Source organism: Montipora capricornis, chromosome 9 (assembly GCF_036669925.1).
Source record: "Montipora capricornis isolate CH-2021 chromosome 9, ASM3666992v2, whole genome shotgun sequence".
Taxonomy (NCBI): Eukaryota; Metazoa; Cnidaria; class Anthozoa; order Scleractinia; family Acroporidae; genus Montipora; species Montipora capricornis.
In genome coordinates, this window is record NC_090891.1 from 22936319 (window position 1) to 22958919 (window position 22601).

Here is a 22601-nt window from a genome sequence, read left to right on the forward strand (position 1 = left end):
AGGTGAGTGAAAACGAGGTCCCATAATTTATGAGTCAAATGGTCAATGAATCAATGAGTCATGAGTCAATGAGACTCACAGTCAATGTAGCAATAATTTATTGATTAAGCCTAAGCCCTCGTTTTAGTGATTAGGCCTAAGCACTAACTCATTGACTCATTGACTCATAAATCCTTGATACTCAGTGAAAATACTTTTTTTTTCCATTTCCCTGACCATTGTGTTGTGTACACTTGCGTTGAGTGTTCTTTAATATTTATTTTCGAACAAGCGTGTTCTATATTGAGTGAACGAGCTCAAAACTAAACCTGCGTACGTGTTCCTATCGGCCGCTGTTGTCAGTTTCGGCCCTCGGCCCGCGAGTAGAGCAGTTTGTTTTTCGTTTTGAAACCATTGACTTGTGAACAATTTAATTTAATTTCCAAAAGAAATTTGTCTGCAAAGTACACAATTAAACGATCAATACGACTTATAATTCACGGCTGTATCTTGCAAAACTGCCATTTTGGGTTTTCTTATTTTCCAAAACAAAAGATATGCGCTCACAGGTGTGACCATGGAAGAACAAAGTTGGAGAGAATGGCTATTGTACAAATTATTTCAGTTATTAAACAAAGTTTCTGCCGCACATTTCCTGTAATTCCAAAGGCACAAAATTACAGAGAATGTATGGAGACAAAAAAGTATTATTTAGAAATTCCAAAGAATAGATACCAACTCCAGTTCATCTCAGTTGTGAACTTCAACTTATTTGTTTGGTTTATGAAGGCGAAAGTCTAGAAAGGTAGAGTCATGGACAGTTTATTTTGCTTTGAATTTCCCGCCATGTTGCCCTGATTACCCATGATGCACTCAAGAGCGTGAACTGGTCTATACTTCGACTGCAATGTACAGCGTGGACAAGAATGAATAACCGCGAAATACCTATGAAATAATTGTAACGTTTTTTTTACCTTATCCGCCGTCGTTTGTTAAACTCCCCAATTACAAAACGAACTTTAAAAGCCAAATTTCTGTCATTATAAATGCAGCACAAAAACAATTTCTTATTATAATTTGTCTCTCTCACATGTGAGGCTAGTACACGGCATCTGTAGTGGCAGGCAAAAAAGGACTAAAATAAAACAAAGTCCATTCGTTTTAAGCAAAAGGCCACTTGCAGCTCGGCGTTTGCTGTTTGCCGTGAACGAGATGAAATATAAACAACAACTTGAGCGCAAAACAGGCAATGATGTACTTATTTATTCGTTTGATCATTTATTTATTTTTTAAGACTGTTCATACCTTCAACACGATGTACCGCATGAACAAGATTGAATAATATCGTGGAAAAATTAATTCATTCCAAGAGCGGTCGTTCACGAATAGGTTCTCAAGCTCCCTTGGAAAAAATGCTGCAGCAATGATTGATCGAATACAGAACTACTGTAGGTATAGTCGATATTTTTTAGCTTCATCGAGTTGGACGAGTTTACAAATCGAGTAAATGATGCAAATACCAAATTTAATTGTGCTGACATCATAAAAGCTGAATTTAATTCCAATCTGCAAAGGAATCCAGCATCCGAAAAAGTTTTAACGTGAATACAGCTGTAGTAGTAGTACAATTCCTTCTTAATCTTGCTGTACTTTGATCTGTACTTATGATTTGAATTCACGCTACAGACAAGAGGTGAGAAGCCACAATGTTTCATCGAAGTTGTAAACATCCAAGCAGTTGAGGAAGTTGATGATGGTTCCTTTGGACACCCGCTGTGCTTTCAGGTAAGATGTTTCTTCATATAAAGGGTTCCGGTGCGATAGAAGTCTGATTTATTCTTCCACGATTCGAATATTTGGCCAACTCTCGGATCTAGCGTTTGTGTCTTACATTTGAGACGCAATGCAAATGCAAAACGAATGGAAATACAATAGCAAAGTTAATTAAAGGGGTACTGTCATGAGCTGCGCATGCTCGAGTTTGTTTGCTCTCGAGCCCACGGAAAATTCCAGCCGCTATCATGAATTCACGCGTGAGTCACGTATATTCGCCGGAGTTTCTCCTTTGTCCACTATGGCCCTCTCCAGTAGACACCATTTTGACTTTGTTGGTTCAACTTGAAAAAAGTTAACCTAACACTTTTAAAGTTTTCACAAGACGCTAGCGCATGCGCTTCTCGTGACAGTTTCCCTTTAAAAGTAATGCGATTGTAACTAACGCATGCGCCAAAGAAGGCATTGAAGAAGAAAAATCTTTTTTTTTTTTTGCTTCCGATTTAAGCTTGTTTTTGCAATCCCCACGTGCACAAAAGGCAAGATACAACACTTACTGCTTTCTTTCCATCACGGTTGAAAGTGAAAGAAAGGTCTGGGGCCGAAACGTAGAACCTTAGTCGAACTTCATTCGTCGAACCTATTAATTTTGAAATAGGCGCATAAATGGTGCGACGTCTGTCGCAATTAACAAATTAATGATTCCACTCCAGCATAAGTTCGACTTTCCAAGTCTGTCGATAATACGACAGTGGTTCGGTGTTTCAGCAAACGTCGTTCTAAATTAAACACGCGCTGGCCTAAATTCATAAATCATGCAAATTACGAAATAATTGATTCCAATGTGATGAAATGCGCAAACGTTACAAAAATACCATCTCCCCCATCTGGCAAACGCCCCTCCCTCCCTCCCCCGAAGAGGTAAAAAAAGGTAAAGTCTGCTACAAGCCTAGAAGGCCCATCAGGCCGGCGCCTATCTCCGGTTTCTGTAGCATGTAGCGACTAGGAGTATTTCTACTCCCCCTTGGATGGGATGCTAGTCCATCGCCGGGTTACCCCCAGCATTAGATTCGCCGGTACCCATTTATACACCTGGGTGGAGAGAGGCACCGTGAGAGTAAAGTGTCTTGCCCAATTGCAAGAACACAATTGATCGATCAATCGATCCGGAGTAGAGCACACTGACCATGAGGCCACCGCGCCTCCCATATCCCCCCGAAGAGCATGGGCTGTATAAAGACAAATTCGCGACCGGGAATGACGAGCTCTCGAAAGTCATTGCTCTCATATTATTGACTTCTTAACTGAAGGCAAAAAGATTAGCATTTTTTTATTTACAATTTAGACCATGCACAATAATGTTTCAACTTTTTTTTTCTGGAATATCCGTCGTTTTTCTCCTTTAAAAAATGTGTTTTATTCCAATTTTCGGCCATCAGCATTGCGGCTCATAATGGAGGAATCAGCGGCCATTCTTGCAGCTTATGACGTACGATATGGGGAAGATATGCGACAGCGCCCCATATAGAAGCGGTGTTTTTGATTGATGTTTGTCCTGAATATTGAGTCCGCGAGGAAACATCAAAACAAGGAAGAAAATTTCCACAGCAGCACTTTTTTCTTTAGTTACGAAATCTCTGTTCCCCTTATCATACGCCTCAGCAGGGTGCTGATTTAGTTTTTGAGCTTGCACTGAAAAGGCAGAAACAACGGGAAAAACCTAATTTCGAACGTAATTTGATCGCAAAAAACAAGAAAGGAGAAGAATTAACCCCACACGCTTAACTTTACTAAGTTAGGCTTTCCAAAAACAATGTTGGAAAAATTGCTGATTGTGGGCTTCAGTTCTCCTTTAAAATGACCGCTTCTCTGGTGTATCGTGGAACCTATTTTTGATAAATTCGACGCAACTAAGATTCGACGTCTACCCGACGGGCATCAATATATTCTGCTCCCATGCATTCTGTTCTCTGCCCCCTTTCAGTGTCGTTGAGGAGAAAGAGGGTCTTTCTCGTAAACGACAAAGGAGGCAGAGAACAGACCCTATTAACGAGGTTGTCATTTTTTTTTCGGGAAGAAACTTCCGACGCCCCAGAGTATGCTACAATTGCTTAACTGACATGTGCCTTTTCGAGCATTTGCACCTGATTTAGCGTCAGTTTGTTTTCTGTTTGGAAACAAACTTTCGTTGCTTAAAACTGGGCCATCTCTTTTCTAAAAGAACATACTAGAAAGTGCGTAAGAAAAGACAGACTTAAAGAAGAGTCCCCTTTACGGTATTCTGTCCTCTCTACTACTGTCGGCAAATGTGATCGGCTTGGCGGCGTTGATATCTCAAAACGATTAATTATGGCGTAGGAGACCACGTAACAGTAAACATCCAAGAGTTTGCCTTCTGCTGAACACACATAAACAGTTACAGCTGCAGCTTTTTTATTCGTGTTTCGTTTTCTTTAGATAACATACCATTGTTGCACAAAAAAAGATAAGTCCAACATGAGGACTCTTTACCTTTCTGCTTATGAAGTAGAGGAGTTTGAATCTTGGTTGTCTTCATTGAGGTTAGGTAGGTGATAAGTGCTTTTGTCAAGATCAGGTGGCTGATAAGCGTTTTATTTTTCGCGATGAAAAGCGTTTTCATAAAAGCAAATTCAGGAGATCAACTGTCGGAAGCCACGAATAATAATAATAATAATAATAATAATAATAATAATAATAATAATGATAATAATAATAATCATGATAATCATTATCACATGGAGAAGAAGAATAATAATAAGAAGAATTTAACAATTTAATTTACACTGAGGTTGTTCCGCTGTAAAATCATTCGGATCGAGAAGCTTGCTTGAAACATTTAAGTTTACATGTCGTTTTTTAAAAAAACAGTCCGTGCTCAGAAATGCAGTTAGTTAAGGTGATTCCCTAGTATTGCACTGCGCATCCTGTTCTGCGCATAACACAGTGTAAGCCCTGTTCGTATTCAGGCATGGCTAAGAGGCTTTATGGTCAAATTTCATGGCTCTTTGTCTCAACGGATATTTCTAAACAAAACAATGTTTAAATTTAACCATAAAGACTCGTACCAATGTGTGAATATTGATATATCGAACGTGGCCAAAAACATTTCAAAATGCCGGCCTTTCGTGAGGGAAAGCTCGCTAGAAAGAAGAATGGCCGTTTTCAGAGCACAGCAGTAAAGAGCAAAACAAGAAACGTTTTGGACTCTCACAAAACAAAAAGTCGAGTGATAGCCTTGATAATGCTAAAGAAGATTTAAGTCCGACTGTGAAAGTGAAACCGCGCTATCGGGGAGACGTGTTGTCGAGGGGTCGAGCTTGGTTTGCTTTCTGTTTTCTCCTAAACGAGGTTGGTGACCTATCTTTTTTTTGGCATAATTTTATTCTCTTACTCATCTTCTTTGCGCTGTAAAAAAATTACAAAAAATTTACGTCAGAAAAAAAAGTTACAGGAAAGATAGTATTCGTAGCCATCACTCGTGGACACAAAATTGTCTCCTCGAGATCACGCACCCGAAGAACATTTGTAGTCAGTGCCTTTTCAAGACTTGTGCCTGTGCCATAAAACAAACATTAAATTATTCCTTTTGAGCAACACAATTCACCTGTTTTGTTATTTCAAGAATTACGTCAAAGCTGTGCTTCCTGTTCGTGCAAAACGTAGCCTGAACCGATGGAATAAACTTGTCCTTGATAGATGAAGGCGCAATGATTAAATGAGTAACTTGAGCAAGTTATGTCTCTCAGACGAGCTTGGTGACCTACTTTTTTAATTGCACATTTCGAGTCACCATAATATAGGGAACAATCGAGAAAAGTTTTAAAAAAATCTTACGACAACTTCTATTACTAAGGAATCACCTTAAATCAAGGCAAATGCATTCCATATTGTTCTGTGGCAAGAGGACGAAAGATTGCTCTTCGACGGATTTACCTTATGTGCTATGTGCTGGTTTTAACGAAACTGTCGTGTCCTAAGAGGATCTTTGCCTCCAATACAAACAAATAAAAGATTGAATTGATTGCTCGAGTCTGATAGAGAGATTTAGCAAACATCGTGTTTACGAGAAACTTCAAACGCAATGCTAAATCTCTGTAATGAGTCTTTTTAATTGTAGCTTGTATATAGATAACCCAGTCAGCCTAGCCAAGTACCACCCTGGTCGATTTACGGGCAAGACATGGTCCTGTTGTAAAGTTGTAACGTTCTGGGGTTCTCCAGGGTGCAAATCATGCACAATATATGGTAAGTTGCGTAATTGCTTTGGGAAGATTGAAGTATTAGCACTATTAGCATTTGTTTCTCATTCGCGGTAACTCCGAACTCACTTCGGCTGAGAATCAGTTAAGAAAGTCTGATCGTCATTTAATTGCTCATTCTTTTATTTCCTTCACGGCTTAAATATATAAAATTTGTTATATAACTGAACTGCGGATATTGAGGAATTTTCAAAAGAATAATCACTGCAGTTAAAGAAACAAAATAGGAGGTTTGCAAGGAAGCCTGACATCTAGGATTTAAGGGACTGCAAGCAAGTAGTGCACAACGTCAGCGACTGTTTTCAGAGCCGACCTGAAATTTACAAGCTTAAATCCTACTCATTTCCTGACCACATCTCAACCCAAAAAAATATCCGTTTCCTCTGCCTGGTCTCAGTTGTTTATTTCGTCATTCCCCAGGTTCGTACAATTATTCTCAAAACATTTTTCTTCTTCATAAGTTTCTCGAGCTCTTCTAATTGGTAGGTCTTTAAATCAATCAGACAAATGCTGGTTTTTTACGGGATTGAGAAAGGGTGAATTCCTTTCAGAGAAAGTCCTTCCGTAGTAAATCGAAGGACTGGTTATGAAACCTTAAAACCTTCAAGAGCAAGAACAAATGCAATGTCGCAATCGATGTTGAATTGACCCTTAGACTGCACAATCTTTTGTTTTCACTTCGCACTGGTTCGCAAATTACTTGCGCACAATTTAATCCAAAGATTTGATTGGTTATCTTCCCAAAAAAGGTTGTGTTTCGTTCATTGTTAAGGTCAAAAATACAGCCAAAAACATGAAACAAAAAGACTTGTCGAGTTTCATAACCATCTCTAGCTCTATGCATTAACTTTGGAGCAAGGGTGGCACAGTCGGTTATAGTGCGCGGCCTTGGTGCATAAGGTCCTGAGCTCGATCCCCGGATCTCACATCCTTGTTTCGACTTCTTTCCTTTCAGTGTAGCCTAAGTAGCTTTAAATACCCTTAAAACGGAGCACTGATGGAAAGAGGGGGGTAAAATGAGCGCACCGTCGGCTTCCTGGGAGAATACTCTCTAGAGAGTAAAGGAACTTCCGACGTTAAATAACGTGTACCTTTACCTTTACCTTTCTAAAGAAGAGCGTAGAGAGATAATCTGAAATTGAAGCCACAGCGGGCGTTGCTTTCAATTCATTTCCAGATCTCTTTTATCCACGTTAATGCGATTTTGTTTCAGTTTTAGACAACAGAAATCGGTTAATAAGCCTCATTCAGTTTTGTCACATGATGGACTATTTTATATTTACAGGAATTCCTGATTTTAAAAGGCAAAAGGTAGGGATGTGAAATAAGATTAAAAGTTCAGTTTGACGGTACTTTAGGGATGAAACGCTATAGGATTTGCATTCAATTGTAAAATGGCAACTTTTTCCCGTGCGTGTGCACTGTTTCGTTTCCTTTATTTATCGCCTGCTATCGCCTTCAGTGGTTTTGGTGTCGTTGCCCGGGAGTCGCACTACTCAGACATGCCAGGAAGCCTCCCTTTTGGCAAGGTGAGAATCAAGTAGACAGTCACTAGGAGTGGACTACTGGTACCCACCCTACATGTGGACAAATCTCTTGAGAAAATTACGCTTCTAAGCGCTTTCAGTTGTCAGCAAACAATTTGACCCCCCACCCCTTCCTCCCCCGTCTCATTGGAAATCAACACTTTCCAAATCAACATTGGATAGGGAGGAGAAGTAACTGCTGTGGAATCACACATCAAATAGTGAACAAGTGCTTTTTGTCGGTTTTTGTACTGTTTTATTAATGAGTTTAGTCCACGATTGTAGATACAATACAAAACTCCCTAAGTTACATAGTTGGGAGATAGTGAATTAGCGTATCTTTCCAGTTGACTGTTGCTTATGTACAATTAAAGGAAAGGACAGAAAAAAGACAACAAACGTTTCAGTAGGTCTTCCGGCCGGATCTTTCCAATTCTCTCCCATTTTCATGCCCGCGAATGTCCCGTCCTAAGTTACAACACAGTTTGCCCTACCCAATTAAATAGATAGTTTACAAGTTGCTCAATAAAAACAGCCAAAGACAGGTCCATTTTGTTTTGCAGTCCTTCTTTAACTGATGGACATGTGGCGAAAATGCAGAGCGCGTGCCTTGATTGGCTAAGAGGCAAGATACTCGGCGGTAAAGCTGAGAGATAAATATGCATGAAAGAGGTGTGACAATGTTTAGGTTTAGGTTCAGATAAAACTAAAATAAACCCATTGTCATGTAAAGACACGGACTGAATCTGAATACGTGTTAAGTTTGGGTTGCATTTCCCAGTGATATATACACAGCATTTCTTAGATCAAGCAGTCCAGCTTGAATCACTTGTTTTGTTTTTTAACTGATGCTATTGCCAACCCTTATTTCTTGCTCAGGGTGATCATCTGACGGTTTCTGATGCTTCTGGTGGTGTAGAATGGAAAGCGTTCTCAACGACATCGTAAGTCACTGAATACCAGAAAGAAACTTGTATAACAAACTGCACGATCGTCTCGTGCAATTCGGAATTCATCGGTACAGGTATTCTACAATCTAGCCATCAATTGGACGAAACCATCGTGCGTGTTTTTGTTTTATCGAGAAGATTTTGTTTCTTGTATAATCATAGAGCTTATGCGGCCTTCGTCTGGTTTAATATGTTCTTTGGCGCAGCTGTGAAAAGCGTTTATCCAAATCTGAGAAGTCTCAATACGGTAGCTAGTGTTATCTTCTTTTCCTTCAGAGGTTTGCGTCGCTCTCCGTAAAAAAACAAAAAGATGGTTGCCATAGCAACGTAATTGGAACTTTGCAGAGTTCTATTAAAGTATTAATTGCACTTGCCTTGTCCAATAAGAATAGAGAAATTTTGTTGAGCGTACTATTTACTTTGTCTTCTTGATGAGCAAATCGCATGTGAAGGGCCTTAAGCCGTTGTACAACAACATATGAAACCGGATTTTCCGAGTACGCCGAAATTTGAATGTGCTCTCGGAGCAGCTAATGAAATTACATTATTTTTCTTTTGTAGAACCAGCGGATATGGATACATTCCAAAGGATTTTGTTACACTGAACAGTCTCGAAGAGGAGCCGTAAGTCATGCAGGTTCATTGTTTATGGCGAAAACGATTGACCTCCACGTGCTAATTACCCATCGCCTTAGAGGAGCTGTCCCTTCTCTGTTTCATCAATTAACCTTTGAAAGAGATATTTTTTCGGCGTACTATCCCAAGAGAAACAAACAATAAGACTAAAGATGTCCGATTGGCCCTAATTAATTTCTGTAAAGTGGAAAAACATATCACTGGTACTTCCCTTGACAAACATTGGGAAATGTAAATGGAAATAAAATGGAAATGAAAAATGGGAAAATGAGAATGGGAAATGGGGAAATGGGAATGGAAAATAAAATGAAAATGGAAATGGGAAATTGGAAAAATGGAATGGAAATGGAAATTGATTTGTTTACCCACGGAACACCTTAAGAGCGCTCAGGAGCTCGTTCAACATGTGTCAGTGCATTCCGGATCGAATGGGCCATTTCCGAGTTGCTGTTTGTCTCGGTTTCGAAGTGAGTCTTGGTGCTCAACTATTGTAAGGGAAATGAGTTTGATTTGCATAAGAATACGCAACTCATTTCCATTTGAATGGTTGTGCACCAGGATTCGCTTTAAAACTGAGGCATGCAGCAACTCGGAAATGGGCTATTTGGATTTGGCAGCGCTAGTTTTTGTGGGGAGGGGAAAACGGCCGGAATACCTGGAGAAAAAGCTCTCGGAGCAAAGAGAGAACCAACAACAAACTCAACCCACGTATGACGCCGGGACGGGGAATCGAACCCGGGCCACAATGGTGGGAGGCGAGTGCTCTCACCACTGCGTCACCCCTGCTCCCATTCACTGGCCTTAGTGATTCCCAGGTGAGAAGACTCGGGAAGGAACTCCGCTAACCCATCCCCACCTTCCACCCCCAAAAAAGGCTTACCTCTACCGTCTGCCCATACCTTTTCCCTTCTCAGCTGCATGGACAATGAATTACATCTTAGCTATATTGAAGTTAGCGCATGAATGCGTCTTACAGGACTGTGTCTTGTGTGCGCTGATGCAGCTCCAGTTTAATTTAGCCTTATATCCTTGCCAGGTGGTTTTTTGGTGAGATTCCTACAGCTATTACAACAGCTATTCTCAGAGAACAGGTACTGCAATAAAGTTGTCACTTTATAAGGGTCCGCAAGAATAACGACTCGTGTAAGAAGTGATTTGGATTTGATAGTTCTGACTGACTCACCGAGAACTTGTGGTCACGTTTTTCTAGGTACCAGGCTGTTTCATCTTGAGGACAAGTGGACTAGGGACTAGAACTATTCTATCTTTCAGGTGTGTTGAAATATCATCTTCTGTGTTAGTGCTCTCAAATAATCTTATAAAAGCTTCACAGTTTTCGGACGCTTTAAAGAAATTTTTTAATCTGGTAACAATAGAAAATGATGGGCTTGGAGGTTGACGAAAGGTAAATAAAGATTTGCCAGATGACAAAAAGCTCGAAGAGTTGACTGACATATCATTCACTTTCACACTCATCACTCATCACATTATGACACATCACTCACATTCACTGACAGCTCTTCTCACATCTTTCTTACGGTGATTAATTAATTCACCTTCATCAACTCGTTTGCTCGCTCATCTATAATATATGCGACGCTAGGCTAAAGTTTGCTGTGATTCAAACCGCGTCCAAGATCGGTGACACTTTGAAAGGGACATGAGATACTAGGGGTATATAACTATCACGAAATGTCCCCTTTGCCTTCTCCTCAATTGAACATTCCACACACTCGGAATAGCTGAATATAAGGGCATTTTCTAACTGTACTCCTAAGTAAGCAGAAACAGTTAGGATAATTGTAATCTTAAAGCAACCGATTCAGCCATAGAAGGATTTGCAATTAGCGTTTGTTCTTAAGGGGATCCTTCATGATTCTCGTCAATAAAGAAGAGTGCTCTCAACTCAAGTAATACCGCTGAAAGGGCCCATTGTCTTTATTCAGTACCCATGGCAGTTCTCCCGTGGAAGTTGTAGCAATTTTTTTAAACAATTACAGGACAGAGAGGACAGTCAAACACGTAGAAGTCTTTCGTGATGAAGCAACGCACAAATATCGAGTGAAGGACGAATCAGACTCAATATGCTATGCCAATTTTCTGCAGTTTGATAGTATACAGCAACTTCTGGATCAGTGCAAACATCACGCGAGTAAGCTAAGGACTTTATTATGACTTTCTATAAACAGAAAATCAATGAATTTTTACCAAAATTCTGCTCATACGTTGCTTTTTGATAGTATTAAATGGTGCCACTTTTGCTTTAATGTTATCACAGATCCTGATTAGTCATGATAACTCAATTTGCAATTTCGGCTTTCCACTTATTGTTTAGTCTGCTCAGTCGTCAGCATAAATGGTACGGACAATTTATTTCTTATCACCAAATAGCAAAAACAGTCATAAATACGACATTCCAGAGCTTACTCCACCTAATCTCGAAGTGCAGTCATCGATTCAGTTACGTGTACAGACGTCGATAGTTCATTGATCAGACCGACCACGAGGCAAGATATATGCCTAGCATCCGCTCTTAGTGCGGAAGAATATTGTTGATGAATGGTAAAGTAAAGTTCAAATTTGCGCACACAGAGAACTAGAGAGTTATTACAAGTACGTTACAATACTAACGCTACTTACATTGCTATTAGCCGCCACTATTTAAAAGAGATACAAGTACAAGTATGGGTGGTGTAAAAATGACACAAAGGGAGAGCAATACACTGCACTACATACAATCATGAAAATATGCGCATTTACAATGCTTGTAGCGAAGACTGCCATTTATTATTGAGAGAGAGTTATTGCTTTCGATTATCCGTGACTCTATTTTATATGTATACTTCACTTTCTCAATCAACAACGTCAGTGAAAGAGACGGAAACTGATCGATACAAACAGTTTTATTTTGCTATTGCAGCCTTAGGGACATTCCTAGAGAAGTACTCTACACTCAAGAACGCAGATGGTATAATAATAATGATAATGTTGATGATTATGATAATAATGATGATGCTGATGATGATGACGATCACAATAACAATTATAAAAATAATGTTGATAATGATATTGATTTAGCAAATTGATGTCATTTTTTCATGCGTCTGTCCTGTTATTGATCATGAATTTCGTCATAACATTGTCAAAGTAGCTGTGGATCTACGAGGCGATAGCGGAATTTGAATAATTGAACCCGACGAAACCGCGTGCAAATCTACTGTTCTTTTCACTGGAACAGACAGCCTCCTCGCTGCTCCTCCTTCATAGGGAATACTCGAAAGGAATATTTTTCTAGTCTTCACCTAGTGAAAAGCCCACTTTTAACAACCAGTCTTGTCCATTTAACAAAAGGTAAATTAAAAGGCAGCTTAAATGAGAATTAATTACCCTTACAGCCCGTAGACCAGTAGGCTCGATTTCCAGCCGTTCTGGGAGCCCGCGTTCCTTGCCCCACACCACCGTTCGTTGGGAGGAGGATGATACCGGACTCCCAAAACGGCTGGAAATCAAGCCTAGTAGACCAGCGGAACACATTGTCCATTCACAACCTATATAAATGACCTACAGTCTGTGCTAAAATGCCTGGAAACAGTGAAAAAAAACAAAAACATTACGGGCCCACAGACGGATTTTTCTCGCGTTTCTAAGGAAGTGAAATATTACTTCCGGTCACTGACGTCATCATACCGTGAGCCGACTAGAAAACTCACTCACAAGCAAAAATCACCACGCGACCTGTTGTTTGCATCGAAGGTTTTTCCTCGCCCTTCCTCGCGCTAGTTCTCAGATCAACTGTGCATGCGTAAACGAACAGACTTTCGGTTTGAGAAAAAGCTAAATTTCGGTTGGTCTTTAAATAAATTTATTTTTTTTATATGGCACGTTTCACTCCCAAATACAGAATACAGGTAAGCATTTATTTTTTTCAAATCATCTTTTTTGAACATGTTATGGGTATTTCCGTATCCGGAATTTTCAAAATAAAAAGAAATCCATACCTGGCTAGATGCAAAAACGAATACAAATTATCAAACCACTGATTAAACACCCAAATTGTGTAGCACGTAGACAATATGATAACTTCACATTTAGGGTCATTGGTTAAAAAAAGTTGGAAACTGACCAAAATAAAGCCAAATTCTCTCAAATTACTTAACCATTACATCCTTAGCAACGCACTCCAAAAAACATGTCATTAGGCCCTTAAGGTGACACACCATAACACCAATCTGGTGTGGCTAACACATCACGCATGCACACAAACATTTCACCGGGTCCTTGGAACAGTACACGAATATACAGATCTTAAGCCGCGTTTCGCGGCTCACTCGTTCAACACAATTTTAGGGAGCTTTAGTGACGACGGCAACGGCGACGAGAACGTCGTCGTTAAATGTGAATTCCTGTTATTTTAATCGCTCCGCGACTATTCCAAACATTGTAACGTGACAAAGATGTGGCATACCCTGAAGAACGAAACTAGTATGAACGGCGCTCAATTTAGGAGAGAAAACGAAAATTTACCCTCTAGCGCTGACGTTCTCGCTAAAACCTCAAATTTGGAGTTTGCTAGATGACTTTCCTTTTTTTTCTCTCTACGTTAAGAAATCTGGAAAGTTGATTGGCCAGAAGTAGAAGCAAGACAAGAAGATCACCTGGGTCTACCATGGGTATGGAGGCTTGCATTTTTTAATAACATCGCTCACTGGGTGGAAGAAAACAACATTTGGTCCGCTAAGCTTCCATTGGATTGTTCCTGTAGAGGATGGAAGGGCCCTTCTCTTATTTCCCTTTCGCGTCGCAAATGGCCCTGTGAACAATCGGTTTAAACTGCGGACGAGCCCACAATGTACGGAGTCTTCAGGGGGGCCGTTTCTGGCGAAGGTACCGAAACTTTTCGGGCGTCACAATTCCCTCTGTATCTTTGAGTCATCAAACTTCACAATCCCTTTGTTTTGCTTTGATTTATTATTTCGAAAACTAAAAGACCATGCACTCAAAACAAGGGGATGGCAGATTTACAAATGGCTCCACTGGCCCGAAAAGTTATCGGAACGTTTCGAGAAATTGGCCCCTGCTACAGATTTGCGTTATTCAAGAGAATTAGTTATTAGAGACAAGGCCGGCGGATAGCAAAATTTTGAAGTCAGCTAGATTTCAATAGTTATTTACAAACCCCGTTGTTTGTCCAGGACCCCGAGAACTACATTTTTTCCAGCCTAGTGGCTTACCAACAAGGGGAGAATGACATAGACAAAGAATATACGACAAAAGTACATGTACTTTATCTGCCACTCTAAATTATCTCAAATCCTTCCGTAGATTGTTTTAAACGGGAAGTTTCACAACGAAGACGCTTCGATTCACATTCTGCCAGAGGGCAGCTCTGACATCTTAAAAGAAAAGTTTAGCAACCAGTCAAGGCTAATGATGTGAGTAGAAAAAAAAATTTATTTTAGTGCCTGTCGATTTATTTCTGAAGATGTATTTTTTTTGCAAAATGATAGGACTCTAAACCACGACAACATAGTGAGGCTACATGGAGTTGGACAGAGAGGACCTCGCAACTTCATGGTTCAAGAAAACCTGATTAGTGGTAACTATATAACTTTTTTTAAACTGCAGACAGTACTGTTTCAGCCTTCCGGGCCTCACCAGTGCAGTGCTGATATCAACGATGGAGGTTGGGCTTAAGGTGGCTCAAACCAGTTTCAACACTTAAAAGAAACGTTTTTATTAGAAGGAGTGACACTGCGACACTTTGTCACTTAACAGCAATGTTATGGTACCATATCAAACACCAATTATAACTCCGTGACCCCCAATTTTTATTTCTGAAAAGTAATTAGCATGTCAGAATGGAACTTTCCGCAAGTTTGAAAAAATCCTGTAGACCGGATTCAGAGCCACCTTATTTAATTGAAAATTTAAGGTAGTTCTAAATCCGCTCCACAGAATTTTTTTAAACTTTGCAGATTTTCATCTTGGCCTCTGATCACTTTTGTGCAATAAAAGCTTGGGGTCACCGATTTCGTTTTTCAGAGCCAAAATGTGGGGTGTTTTTGCAAGGCTTTCCTGTTACCATAGTAACTTGTTACGTCAAAAAAATCACTGCCTCTTGTTCAGCAATAATTTTTGTCTCACATGGTACCATGCATAACATTGCTGTTACGTGATAAAGTGTTCTAGTGTCAATCTTTCTAATAAAAAGGTCTCTTGAAAGTGTTGAAATTGGTTGAGTCACCTTAAAAAGCCTCCCCAAATAATAGTTTTTAATTTGTTGAATGGAGTACGCGTTAAGATTTAAGTAGCATGCTACCGAGTTTTCTTTCAAGAACAAAGAGTTGTTCAATTAAATTTCGTAGGTCTCCTTAATGTTGCAAACGGTTACCTTTTTTCTTGCGGTGTCCGCCACGTTTACTTGCAGCAAACAAACCGAACAACCGCTTCAAATAAACGTGGCGTTCAAAATCGCTACCCGAGGCTCAACGAATTTCCATCGGATAGTTTTTTAAGCGAGGTACAGTACTTTTGTCATTTTATGAAATAATTAGGATAGTACGCGCACTCTCATTAATTAATTGGGAGAATTCTCGACAGTTATGCAAACCCGAGACTGTCGCAGGTTTGCATAACTGTCTCGATTCCGGACACTCGAGATTTGCATTATCTGGACAATGTGTCATCAACACATAACTATTAACAATGCAACCAGCTTACTAAACTTATGCCCCGTCCACATCCGGAGATTTTTGTATCCGCAAATTTTGTTATGCGGATACAAAAATATCTGCGTTCACCCGTAGCGTATACGAATCGTATACGACCGTCCACATGTATCCGATTCGTATCCGGACATCTCAAAGGATTAGTCAACAGAGCATGCGCATTACAAAGAAACCTGAGCCTGCGATAATTTTGGCGCCAAATTCGCGGCTTTCTTGTTTGTTTACTTGAGGTTTCAACACGTGTGAGCTTGAAGAGCGAAAAAAATTCCTGTTAAAAACTACTATAAAAATGTCTCAATTAAGAGAAAAACAGAAAAAAACCAAAGACTAGAAGCCGCATAAGGCTTAGACGTCTTCTCAAGTAGTTAAAGTTTAGATTTAACATTGCAACATTTAGTTCGAGACACGCTATTAGGCTTGAAAGTAGCCCTAGTAGCATTGAACACACAACGTCTCTGCTCGCCGCCATTTTGGAAAATCCCGCGCGGAAAAAGACTGGTTCTGATACTGTGACGTCAGCGTATACAAAAATATACGGATACGAGCGTCCACACGTATTCGGATACACAGCGTATACACAAATTTCCACTCTGGAGAGCGTATACAGAAATCTCCGGATACACCGAGCGTACACGTCGGACACTTGTGGACGCTAGGTGAATCCGCATAAAAAAAATTGCGGATACAAAAATCTCCGGATACGTGTGGACGGGGCCTTAAGGGAAAAGCCGCCATTCTTTAAAGACGACTCACCGCAAAAAATGTTCTTAGAGATATTTCCCACACTTTCAGGTGACCTATCGGAATATCTAAAGAGCAATACGTCTCTTGTTTTCTCCAACCCTTCTGAGATGGGACTCATCCTGAACCATGTGGTCAATGGAATGGAGTACCTACACGACAATTCCATAGAGCATAGAGAATTGGTGAGCCAAACGAAACTGCAGAATGAGCCTATGCTGATTGGAGTTTATCCGTTTATCTAAGGTTTCCGTTTAAATTGTCATGAACAGGGTACTTTCTTCCTTTTAAGAACTTTCAGATGTTTCTGCTATTAAGTACTTTTGAAGAAATCTGATGCAATAGAACCGGGGCAAGTGTGGTACATGGTGTGTAACTTTCAACCTTTTAGCTACCAACCATGACCTCGAGTCCGAATTCGGGTAGGAACGCGGGCTCATCCACGTCTGAAACCCAAGCCAATGGACCAATAAAACGCATATGCACAGTGAGAAAAATGCAGTGCTGATTAACTAATTTTCCCTTTGTTAGGTGCCGAAGAATTGCCTTGTGGGCGAGAAAGGGCAAATCAAGATTTCAGGTTTTCATTGTGCGAGGTAAGATTTCGAAAGACTATGCACGAATTAGTTGTTGAAAGATTGGTTTCCAATTTGGTCCCGTAATAAACAACATTCTGGACAGTCGCAACCTGCCCAAGTAATCAGAAAAGCCAATTGCAACGCAAGGCAAATAGATGCAGCCGGTCCTATGCGCGGGAAAAGCAAGTCACAGTTGATTTTTCGCTGTCATATATAAACAAAAAATTTGGCGCGAGAGGTTTTAGCCAAAAAACCAAGCATAAAAGTGCCCTTGCAACCCGACTAAAAACCGCTGCTAAATGGCATGAAACGTTAGCCTTAATTGCAAATACTGAAATAATGAAATAATCCACTATCGCAGATCTCCTTGGTGCAAGCAGACGCTTTCTGGCGAGTGTTACAAGAACAAAGTGCCTATCCCAGATCCTGAGTTCTTGCGATCTTCAGGCGGATTATGGTCTGAAGTTTGGGCTTTTGGTAAGTATGTAATAGTGATCAATACTCAAAGATCACAATCATTACTTACTTTGGCCAATCTGGAAAGACGGAGACGTAAAGCAGGTGCAAGTACAAATAGCCAGAACTGAACGCCGACACATCAGGGCCCGGTTGTTCAGAGGCTGATTAATTTAACGCTAACTCCAGATTAAAATATACCAAGGAGTTAATTTCTCAACTCCCAAATGTTGTTCAACGCTGATATTCGGCAAAACTTAGCATTAGAAGAAGTCAATCTTGAAACAAAAAAAAATAAGCAAAAGAAGCTTTCACTAAAATTATTAAAATTTAAAAACATGAAACAAAAGTTAAAGCTAATCCTGGATTAAGTTAATCGGCTTTCTTACTAGTTATGAGAGCATAATAATCTCTTGATTTTTTTTATTCGAATCTTATTATTTTGGCAGAACAAATCAGTCAGTGCGCATAACTCTGAGAGATATCTGCATCGGAATTATAAATTTAGAATGCCCTTTACTAAACTATCTATTACTCATAGGAAAATTGTACTTGTGGGATTGTCGAAGGAGCAATAAACTTTCAAATATAGCAGGATTCAAAGTTAAAGTTGATATTAAATATCAGACAGGAGAATATGTGTGTACAAAAACAACAAATTGGCACATTTTGAGTGGAAATGGAAAAGATAATTCTGAAGTATTCTTAGGTATCGGCGTATTTATTGGTATGTGTGTATGTGTATGTGCGTGTTCGTTTATTTTTTGTAAATAGAGAGTAAGTATCGCATTGTAAGTAGTGTAAGTACTACATTGTAAATATTGTAAGTATGTTTAAGCAATTGTAAGAAATTGTAAGTAGTGCTTTGTGTTGAAATATTTATTTAAAAAAAAAAAAAAGTTACTCGGCTTTCGAACAACCGGGCATAGAGCTTTGACTGGCTATTATCTCTGACTTCTCATTGGATAATAATGTGGAACAAAACTTAGAGGGGAGATCACAAGTAGTAAGAATAGCCACATCTTCCCCACGAACTCGTAAGTTAAACGGGGGCATTCCCCAGGGAACGCGAATCGGATTCACTCTGATGAAGGGCTAACGCTCGAAACGTCAGCTTTTAGAATCTCTGTACGGTGGCCAATTTACATTATCAACTCCGTTGATAAAACCAAATTTTTGTATACTACTTCCCCACCGACGCAGCACCACAGTTTCTTTAGAAACTACCCCCTTTATCCTTAAAAAGCCTGGTATTTTTTGCTATGACAGTGCGTCTGTCAAATTTCCTTTTCAGGTCTGTTTATATTCACTGCCGTCACTGGAGGTGAACAGCCCATCACATCTTTGGAGCAGGTATGCTGACACTCTGGAGAACCAAGAGTTTTAAAGTGACTCCTTTGGCCGCCAACATACACTGAAGGATGATTTGTTACCTTTCCTTGACTTTGACTTTCCTAGGTTTTAAGCTTCAGTCAATCAAATGAGACAATGGATGACCTAGGCTGCCTCGTGGAGAAGATAACACTTTGTTTACAAGAGGTTTGTTGCACTCACTGAAATAAAAAATAATAAAAGAAAAAAAAATTGGACACTTCGATTGGAACGCTTTACGGCATTGACTCCGGTTTAAGTTGTGGTGTGTCTTTCTTTCATACACATGCGCGGGTTGGGTAGGTGGGTGAGTAAGATCAAATATGAACTGATGGGAGCTACCAGAGGTGTCTTCAGTTACAAGCTGACGTTCGATCTCATCCTAGAGAAGGATCAGGAAACTGCCATGAGACTTTGTGACATATATGTGCGGTATATAAATCCTAAACTATAAACCATTGGGTATTTACCTTTATTTGTCTCACAGTCCGAAACAACAGCGTAGTGAAATTGACAAGTGCACACAAAAATCTTGCAAATATCGCGAAATTGCTCAGTATTAGTGCCAAGCAGACAATGTCATGTTTTCGGTTTTAGGATCCAAACGCTCGTCCCACCTTTCAGGAGCTTCGAATTCAAGTTTCAACGAAAACTGGATCATCGACCCAAAGTTGTTCTTCTCATTCTTTGGAAGGTAATTAAGGTTTTGAGTGCTGCAAGGTTTTGGCCGTGGAAAATGGCACTGAAAAGCCTAGTATCGCATTAAACGCAATGACCAATTCAAGACGAGTTTCCGCTTAAAAGAGGGCAAAGAACGAAACCGCAAGAAAACAAAGGCAACTTTGGTGCAGAATAGCGAATTTCAATTAATTATATTAAAGAACTAGGTACAATTCGGTGAGCTCTTTGGTTTTGAATGAGATGCAAATGAGAGCCACGGTGGTTTTTGCGATTCCGCACTTTAGAGAGCAAAAGTTTTCTGCACCAACTAACGGAAAAGGGAAGCTGGCCCGCGTTCGATTCCCAGATTTGACGCCACATGTGGGTTAAATTGAGTTTGTTGGTTCTCTAGGCAGCTTCGAGAGGTTTTTCTCCCGGTGCTCCGGTTTTTCCTTCACCTCAAAAACCAACCAACGATTTGATATAATTAGTTGTTTGATTTGATTTGATTTGATTTGAAAAGTGTCCCCAAGTAGTGCCACGGTGTTATCATTGTGTTTCTCAGTAGAGCGAATTACAAGCGAGTGTCGTGAAACCAAAACCAAAGCAATTACTGTGGCCAATCAAAAAGGAAGGAGACAATCCAGTAACCCAATCAAAACTCGAAGTTATTACCCGTAGCCGACACAAAACGCGCGAAAATGTGCACGCGCGAGCCACGATTGGTTTCGGTTTCACTTCTGATTGGTTCAAAAAAAATGGCGAGAGAACTTTGAACCAGTCACTGCGTGAAGTAAGGAAAAACTAAAGTAATTCGCTAATTATCATCAGTAATTAAACTCGATTAACATCCATAATTATATAAGCCTCGGTCTTAACCATCTATGAAATATGTCTTGGCATTTACCGTCTCTATTGGCAAACTCCTTTGCAAACTCATTGTCATTCTTTGTCGCTTATCATCAGACACTCTCCAAGCACAGAGCTCAGCAGAGGAAGTAGCCACAGGTTCCCCAAACAAACCCCCAAGGAAAGGAAACGAAGAGCCTGCGGTCTTCTTTCTCGAGGATGATGAAAATTCAACGATGGATTGGGCTAGATATGAAAGAACTACACCTTACACCCGAGACGAACTCAGACAGCGCCTAAAACAGGCAGAGTTGACTGCATTGAAAGCGAAGGCCTTGCAGAAACGAGCCGAAGCAATGAAACTCTCGATCCTTGAACAAGTTCACGAGGCAGATGCAAATTGTCTGAAAGAAGTTGAGATGATGACAAAGTCGTTCCTGAGGAGGCTGACAGAGGCCAACGATCGCGCAGCAGAAGCTGAGCAGGCTCGGTATTTAGCGGAAGAAGTCAAACGGCTCACAGAAGAGAAGTATACGCTGTATAAATATGAAAGCGAGAAGAACATGCACGAACTTAAGGCCATGTTTGACGACGCTCTTCTTGAAAGGGACGAGCTCATGGCAGCCCTAAGAACTGTTGGTAAGGACTTTGATTCAACCGAACTGGCCACACCAAAACGGAGGGACTCCATTCGCCATCTGGAAGACAAATACCAGCGATATATCTCCACCAGTGACAGAACAATACAAAGCTTAAAAACACAATTGAATGGCGTTGTCAAGCATCGAGATCAACTTGCGTCCGATCGAGAAGCGATTCGGACGGAGATGAAAGATACCAGAGAGGCACTGGAACAGGTGGTGAAGGAAAAGGACGAGTTCCACTTCAGGTTGGAAGAGGCGCAGTTTGAAATCGAACGCCTGGAAGAAATGATTTCAACCATGACACAGAAGCGGCAGCAGGCCGAGCGGGAGAGAGACCAGCTGCAATTGCTGACTGATATGTCTTTGATGAAGCTCAGGCAAGCGGAATCCGTCCAACCAAAGAAAAGAGCATCTGTCGCTTCTTTGCCACCAAGGATGAACGAACGACCAAAGGAAAAGCGAGAACCAAGTTTGCGAAAGCTTTCAGAGCACCTGTTGCATATGATTAGTCCATCCGGGATTGAAAGGCAGTCGAACTCAGACGAAATTGAGATGGCTTTAGTCCACAAGGAAACAAATTCATCCTCAAAGATTAAAGAGTGTGAGGTTCAAGAGCCACAGCGACGACCAGCTCAAAGGAGACCTGGTGAGGTGGTGATTCCCGTTTTACAGTTAAGGAAATTTCAAATTGGAAACAAACAGGAAGCGATGAGTTTGTCATCGCAACATGACAGTATTCGCAAGGAATCCACCGAACTTGAAGAGAATGACAAAGGGAACAGAGGGATCAGTGCGACCAAGAAAACTAAACCTGACGAAATGCACGAAAACGTTATCTTAGATAACGTAAGCGATCAATCTAAAGAAGGGTCAAAGACCTTCCTAATACCAACATTACACATCGAGGAAGCAGACACCGAAACAGAGGTAATTCATACGATGGACCTTCCAGGGATTGAAATATCGTATGTCGATGAAAATGAAGCGTTACACCAACAGATGGAAGAGGAAGAAATGGAAGACTACGATTATCAACACACGGAGTCACCAATGTTTTTTGTGGAGGGCGAAGAGGGCATTCCAAGAATTGTGTACTGCTTTAACGATTTCTCAGGGGTGCTGGAAGGGATTCCCCAAACAAGTCTTTAAGCCGTCGAACAACATTAATTGTTTTATTGTAGTTCGCTCATACTAATTTAAAACTGAGAAGGCTATGAATAATTGGTTTGACATCAAATAATCTACTTCTAGAGGGAGGCAAGGGGTCTTGTGATGTACAATGGCCCCTCAGCGGACTACAAAATCAAAGTTATCCCATCAGTAGTAGGTAGCAAATCTCTTTTGCCACCCTCTCTAAGTGCCTTGATAAGTCCCTTTGACTTTGGATTGGAAACGACACAGAAAGACTTTTAATGATAGTGGTAGTTGCG

General features: G+C 40.4%; 1 protein-coding gene across 1 annotated transcript in view; it reads left to right on the plus strand.

The window, feature by feature from the left end:
- LOC138017440 (uncharacterized) overlaps positions 1-22320 on the plus strand; it is a 22336-nt gene extending 16 nt beyond the window's left edge. Inside the window, exons 1-22 of the mRNA XM_068864527.1 lie at positions 1-2; positions 1666-1764; positions 4210-4322; positions 5891-6018; positions 7318-7343; positions 7472-7561; positions 8438-8502; positions 9070-9132; positions 10181-10235; positions 10355-10416; positions 11145-11296; positions 12065-12112; positions 13750-13814; positions 14467-14576; positions 14652-14740; positions 16665-16798; positions 17145-17209; positions 17553-17668; positions 18942-19000; positions 19106-19186; positions 19616-19712; positions 20645-22320. The exon at positions 1-2 is cut by the window's left edge and continues 16 nt beyond it. Coding sequence (XP_068720628.1) covers positions 1-2; positions 1666-1764; positions 4210-4322; positions 5891-6018; positions 7318-7343; positions 7472-7561; positions 8438-8502; positions 9070-9132; positions 10181-10235; positions 10355-10416; positions 11145-11296; positions 12065-12112; positions 13750-13814; positions 14467-14576; positions 14652-14740; positions 16665-16798; positions 17145-17209; positions 17553-17668; positions 18942-19000; positions 19106-19186; positions 19616-19712; positions 20645-22320 — 3395 coding nt within the window. The remainder of the gene's footprint in view (positions 3-1665; positions 1765-4209; positions 4323-5890; positions 6019-7317; positions 7344-7471; positions 7562-8437; positions 8503-9069; positions 9133-10180; positions 10236-10354; positions 10417-11144; positions 11297-12064; positions 12113-13749; positions 13815-14466; positions 14577-14651; positions 14741-16664; positions 16799-17144; positions 17210-17552; positions 17669-18941; positions 19001-19105; positions 19187-19615; positions 19713-20644) is intronic.
- Positions 22321-22601: the final 281 nt, after the last annotated feature.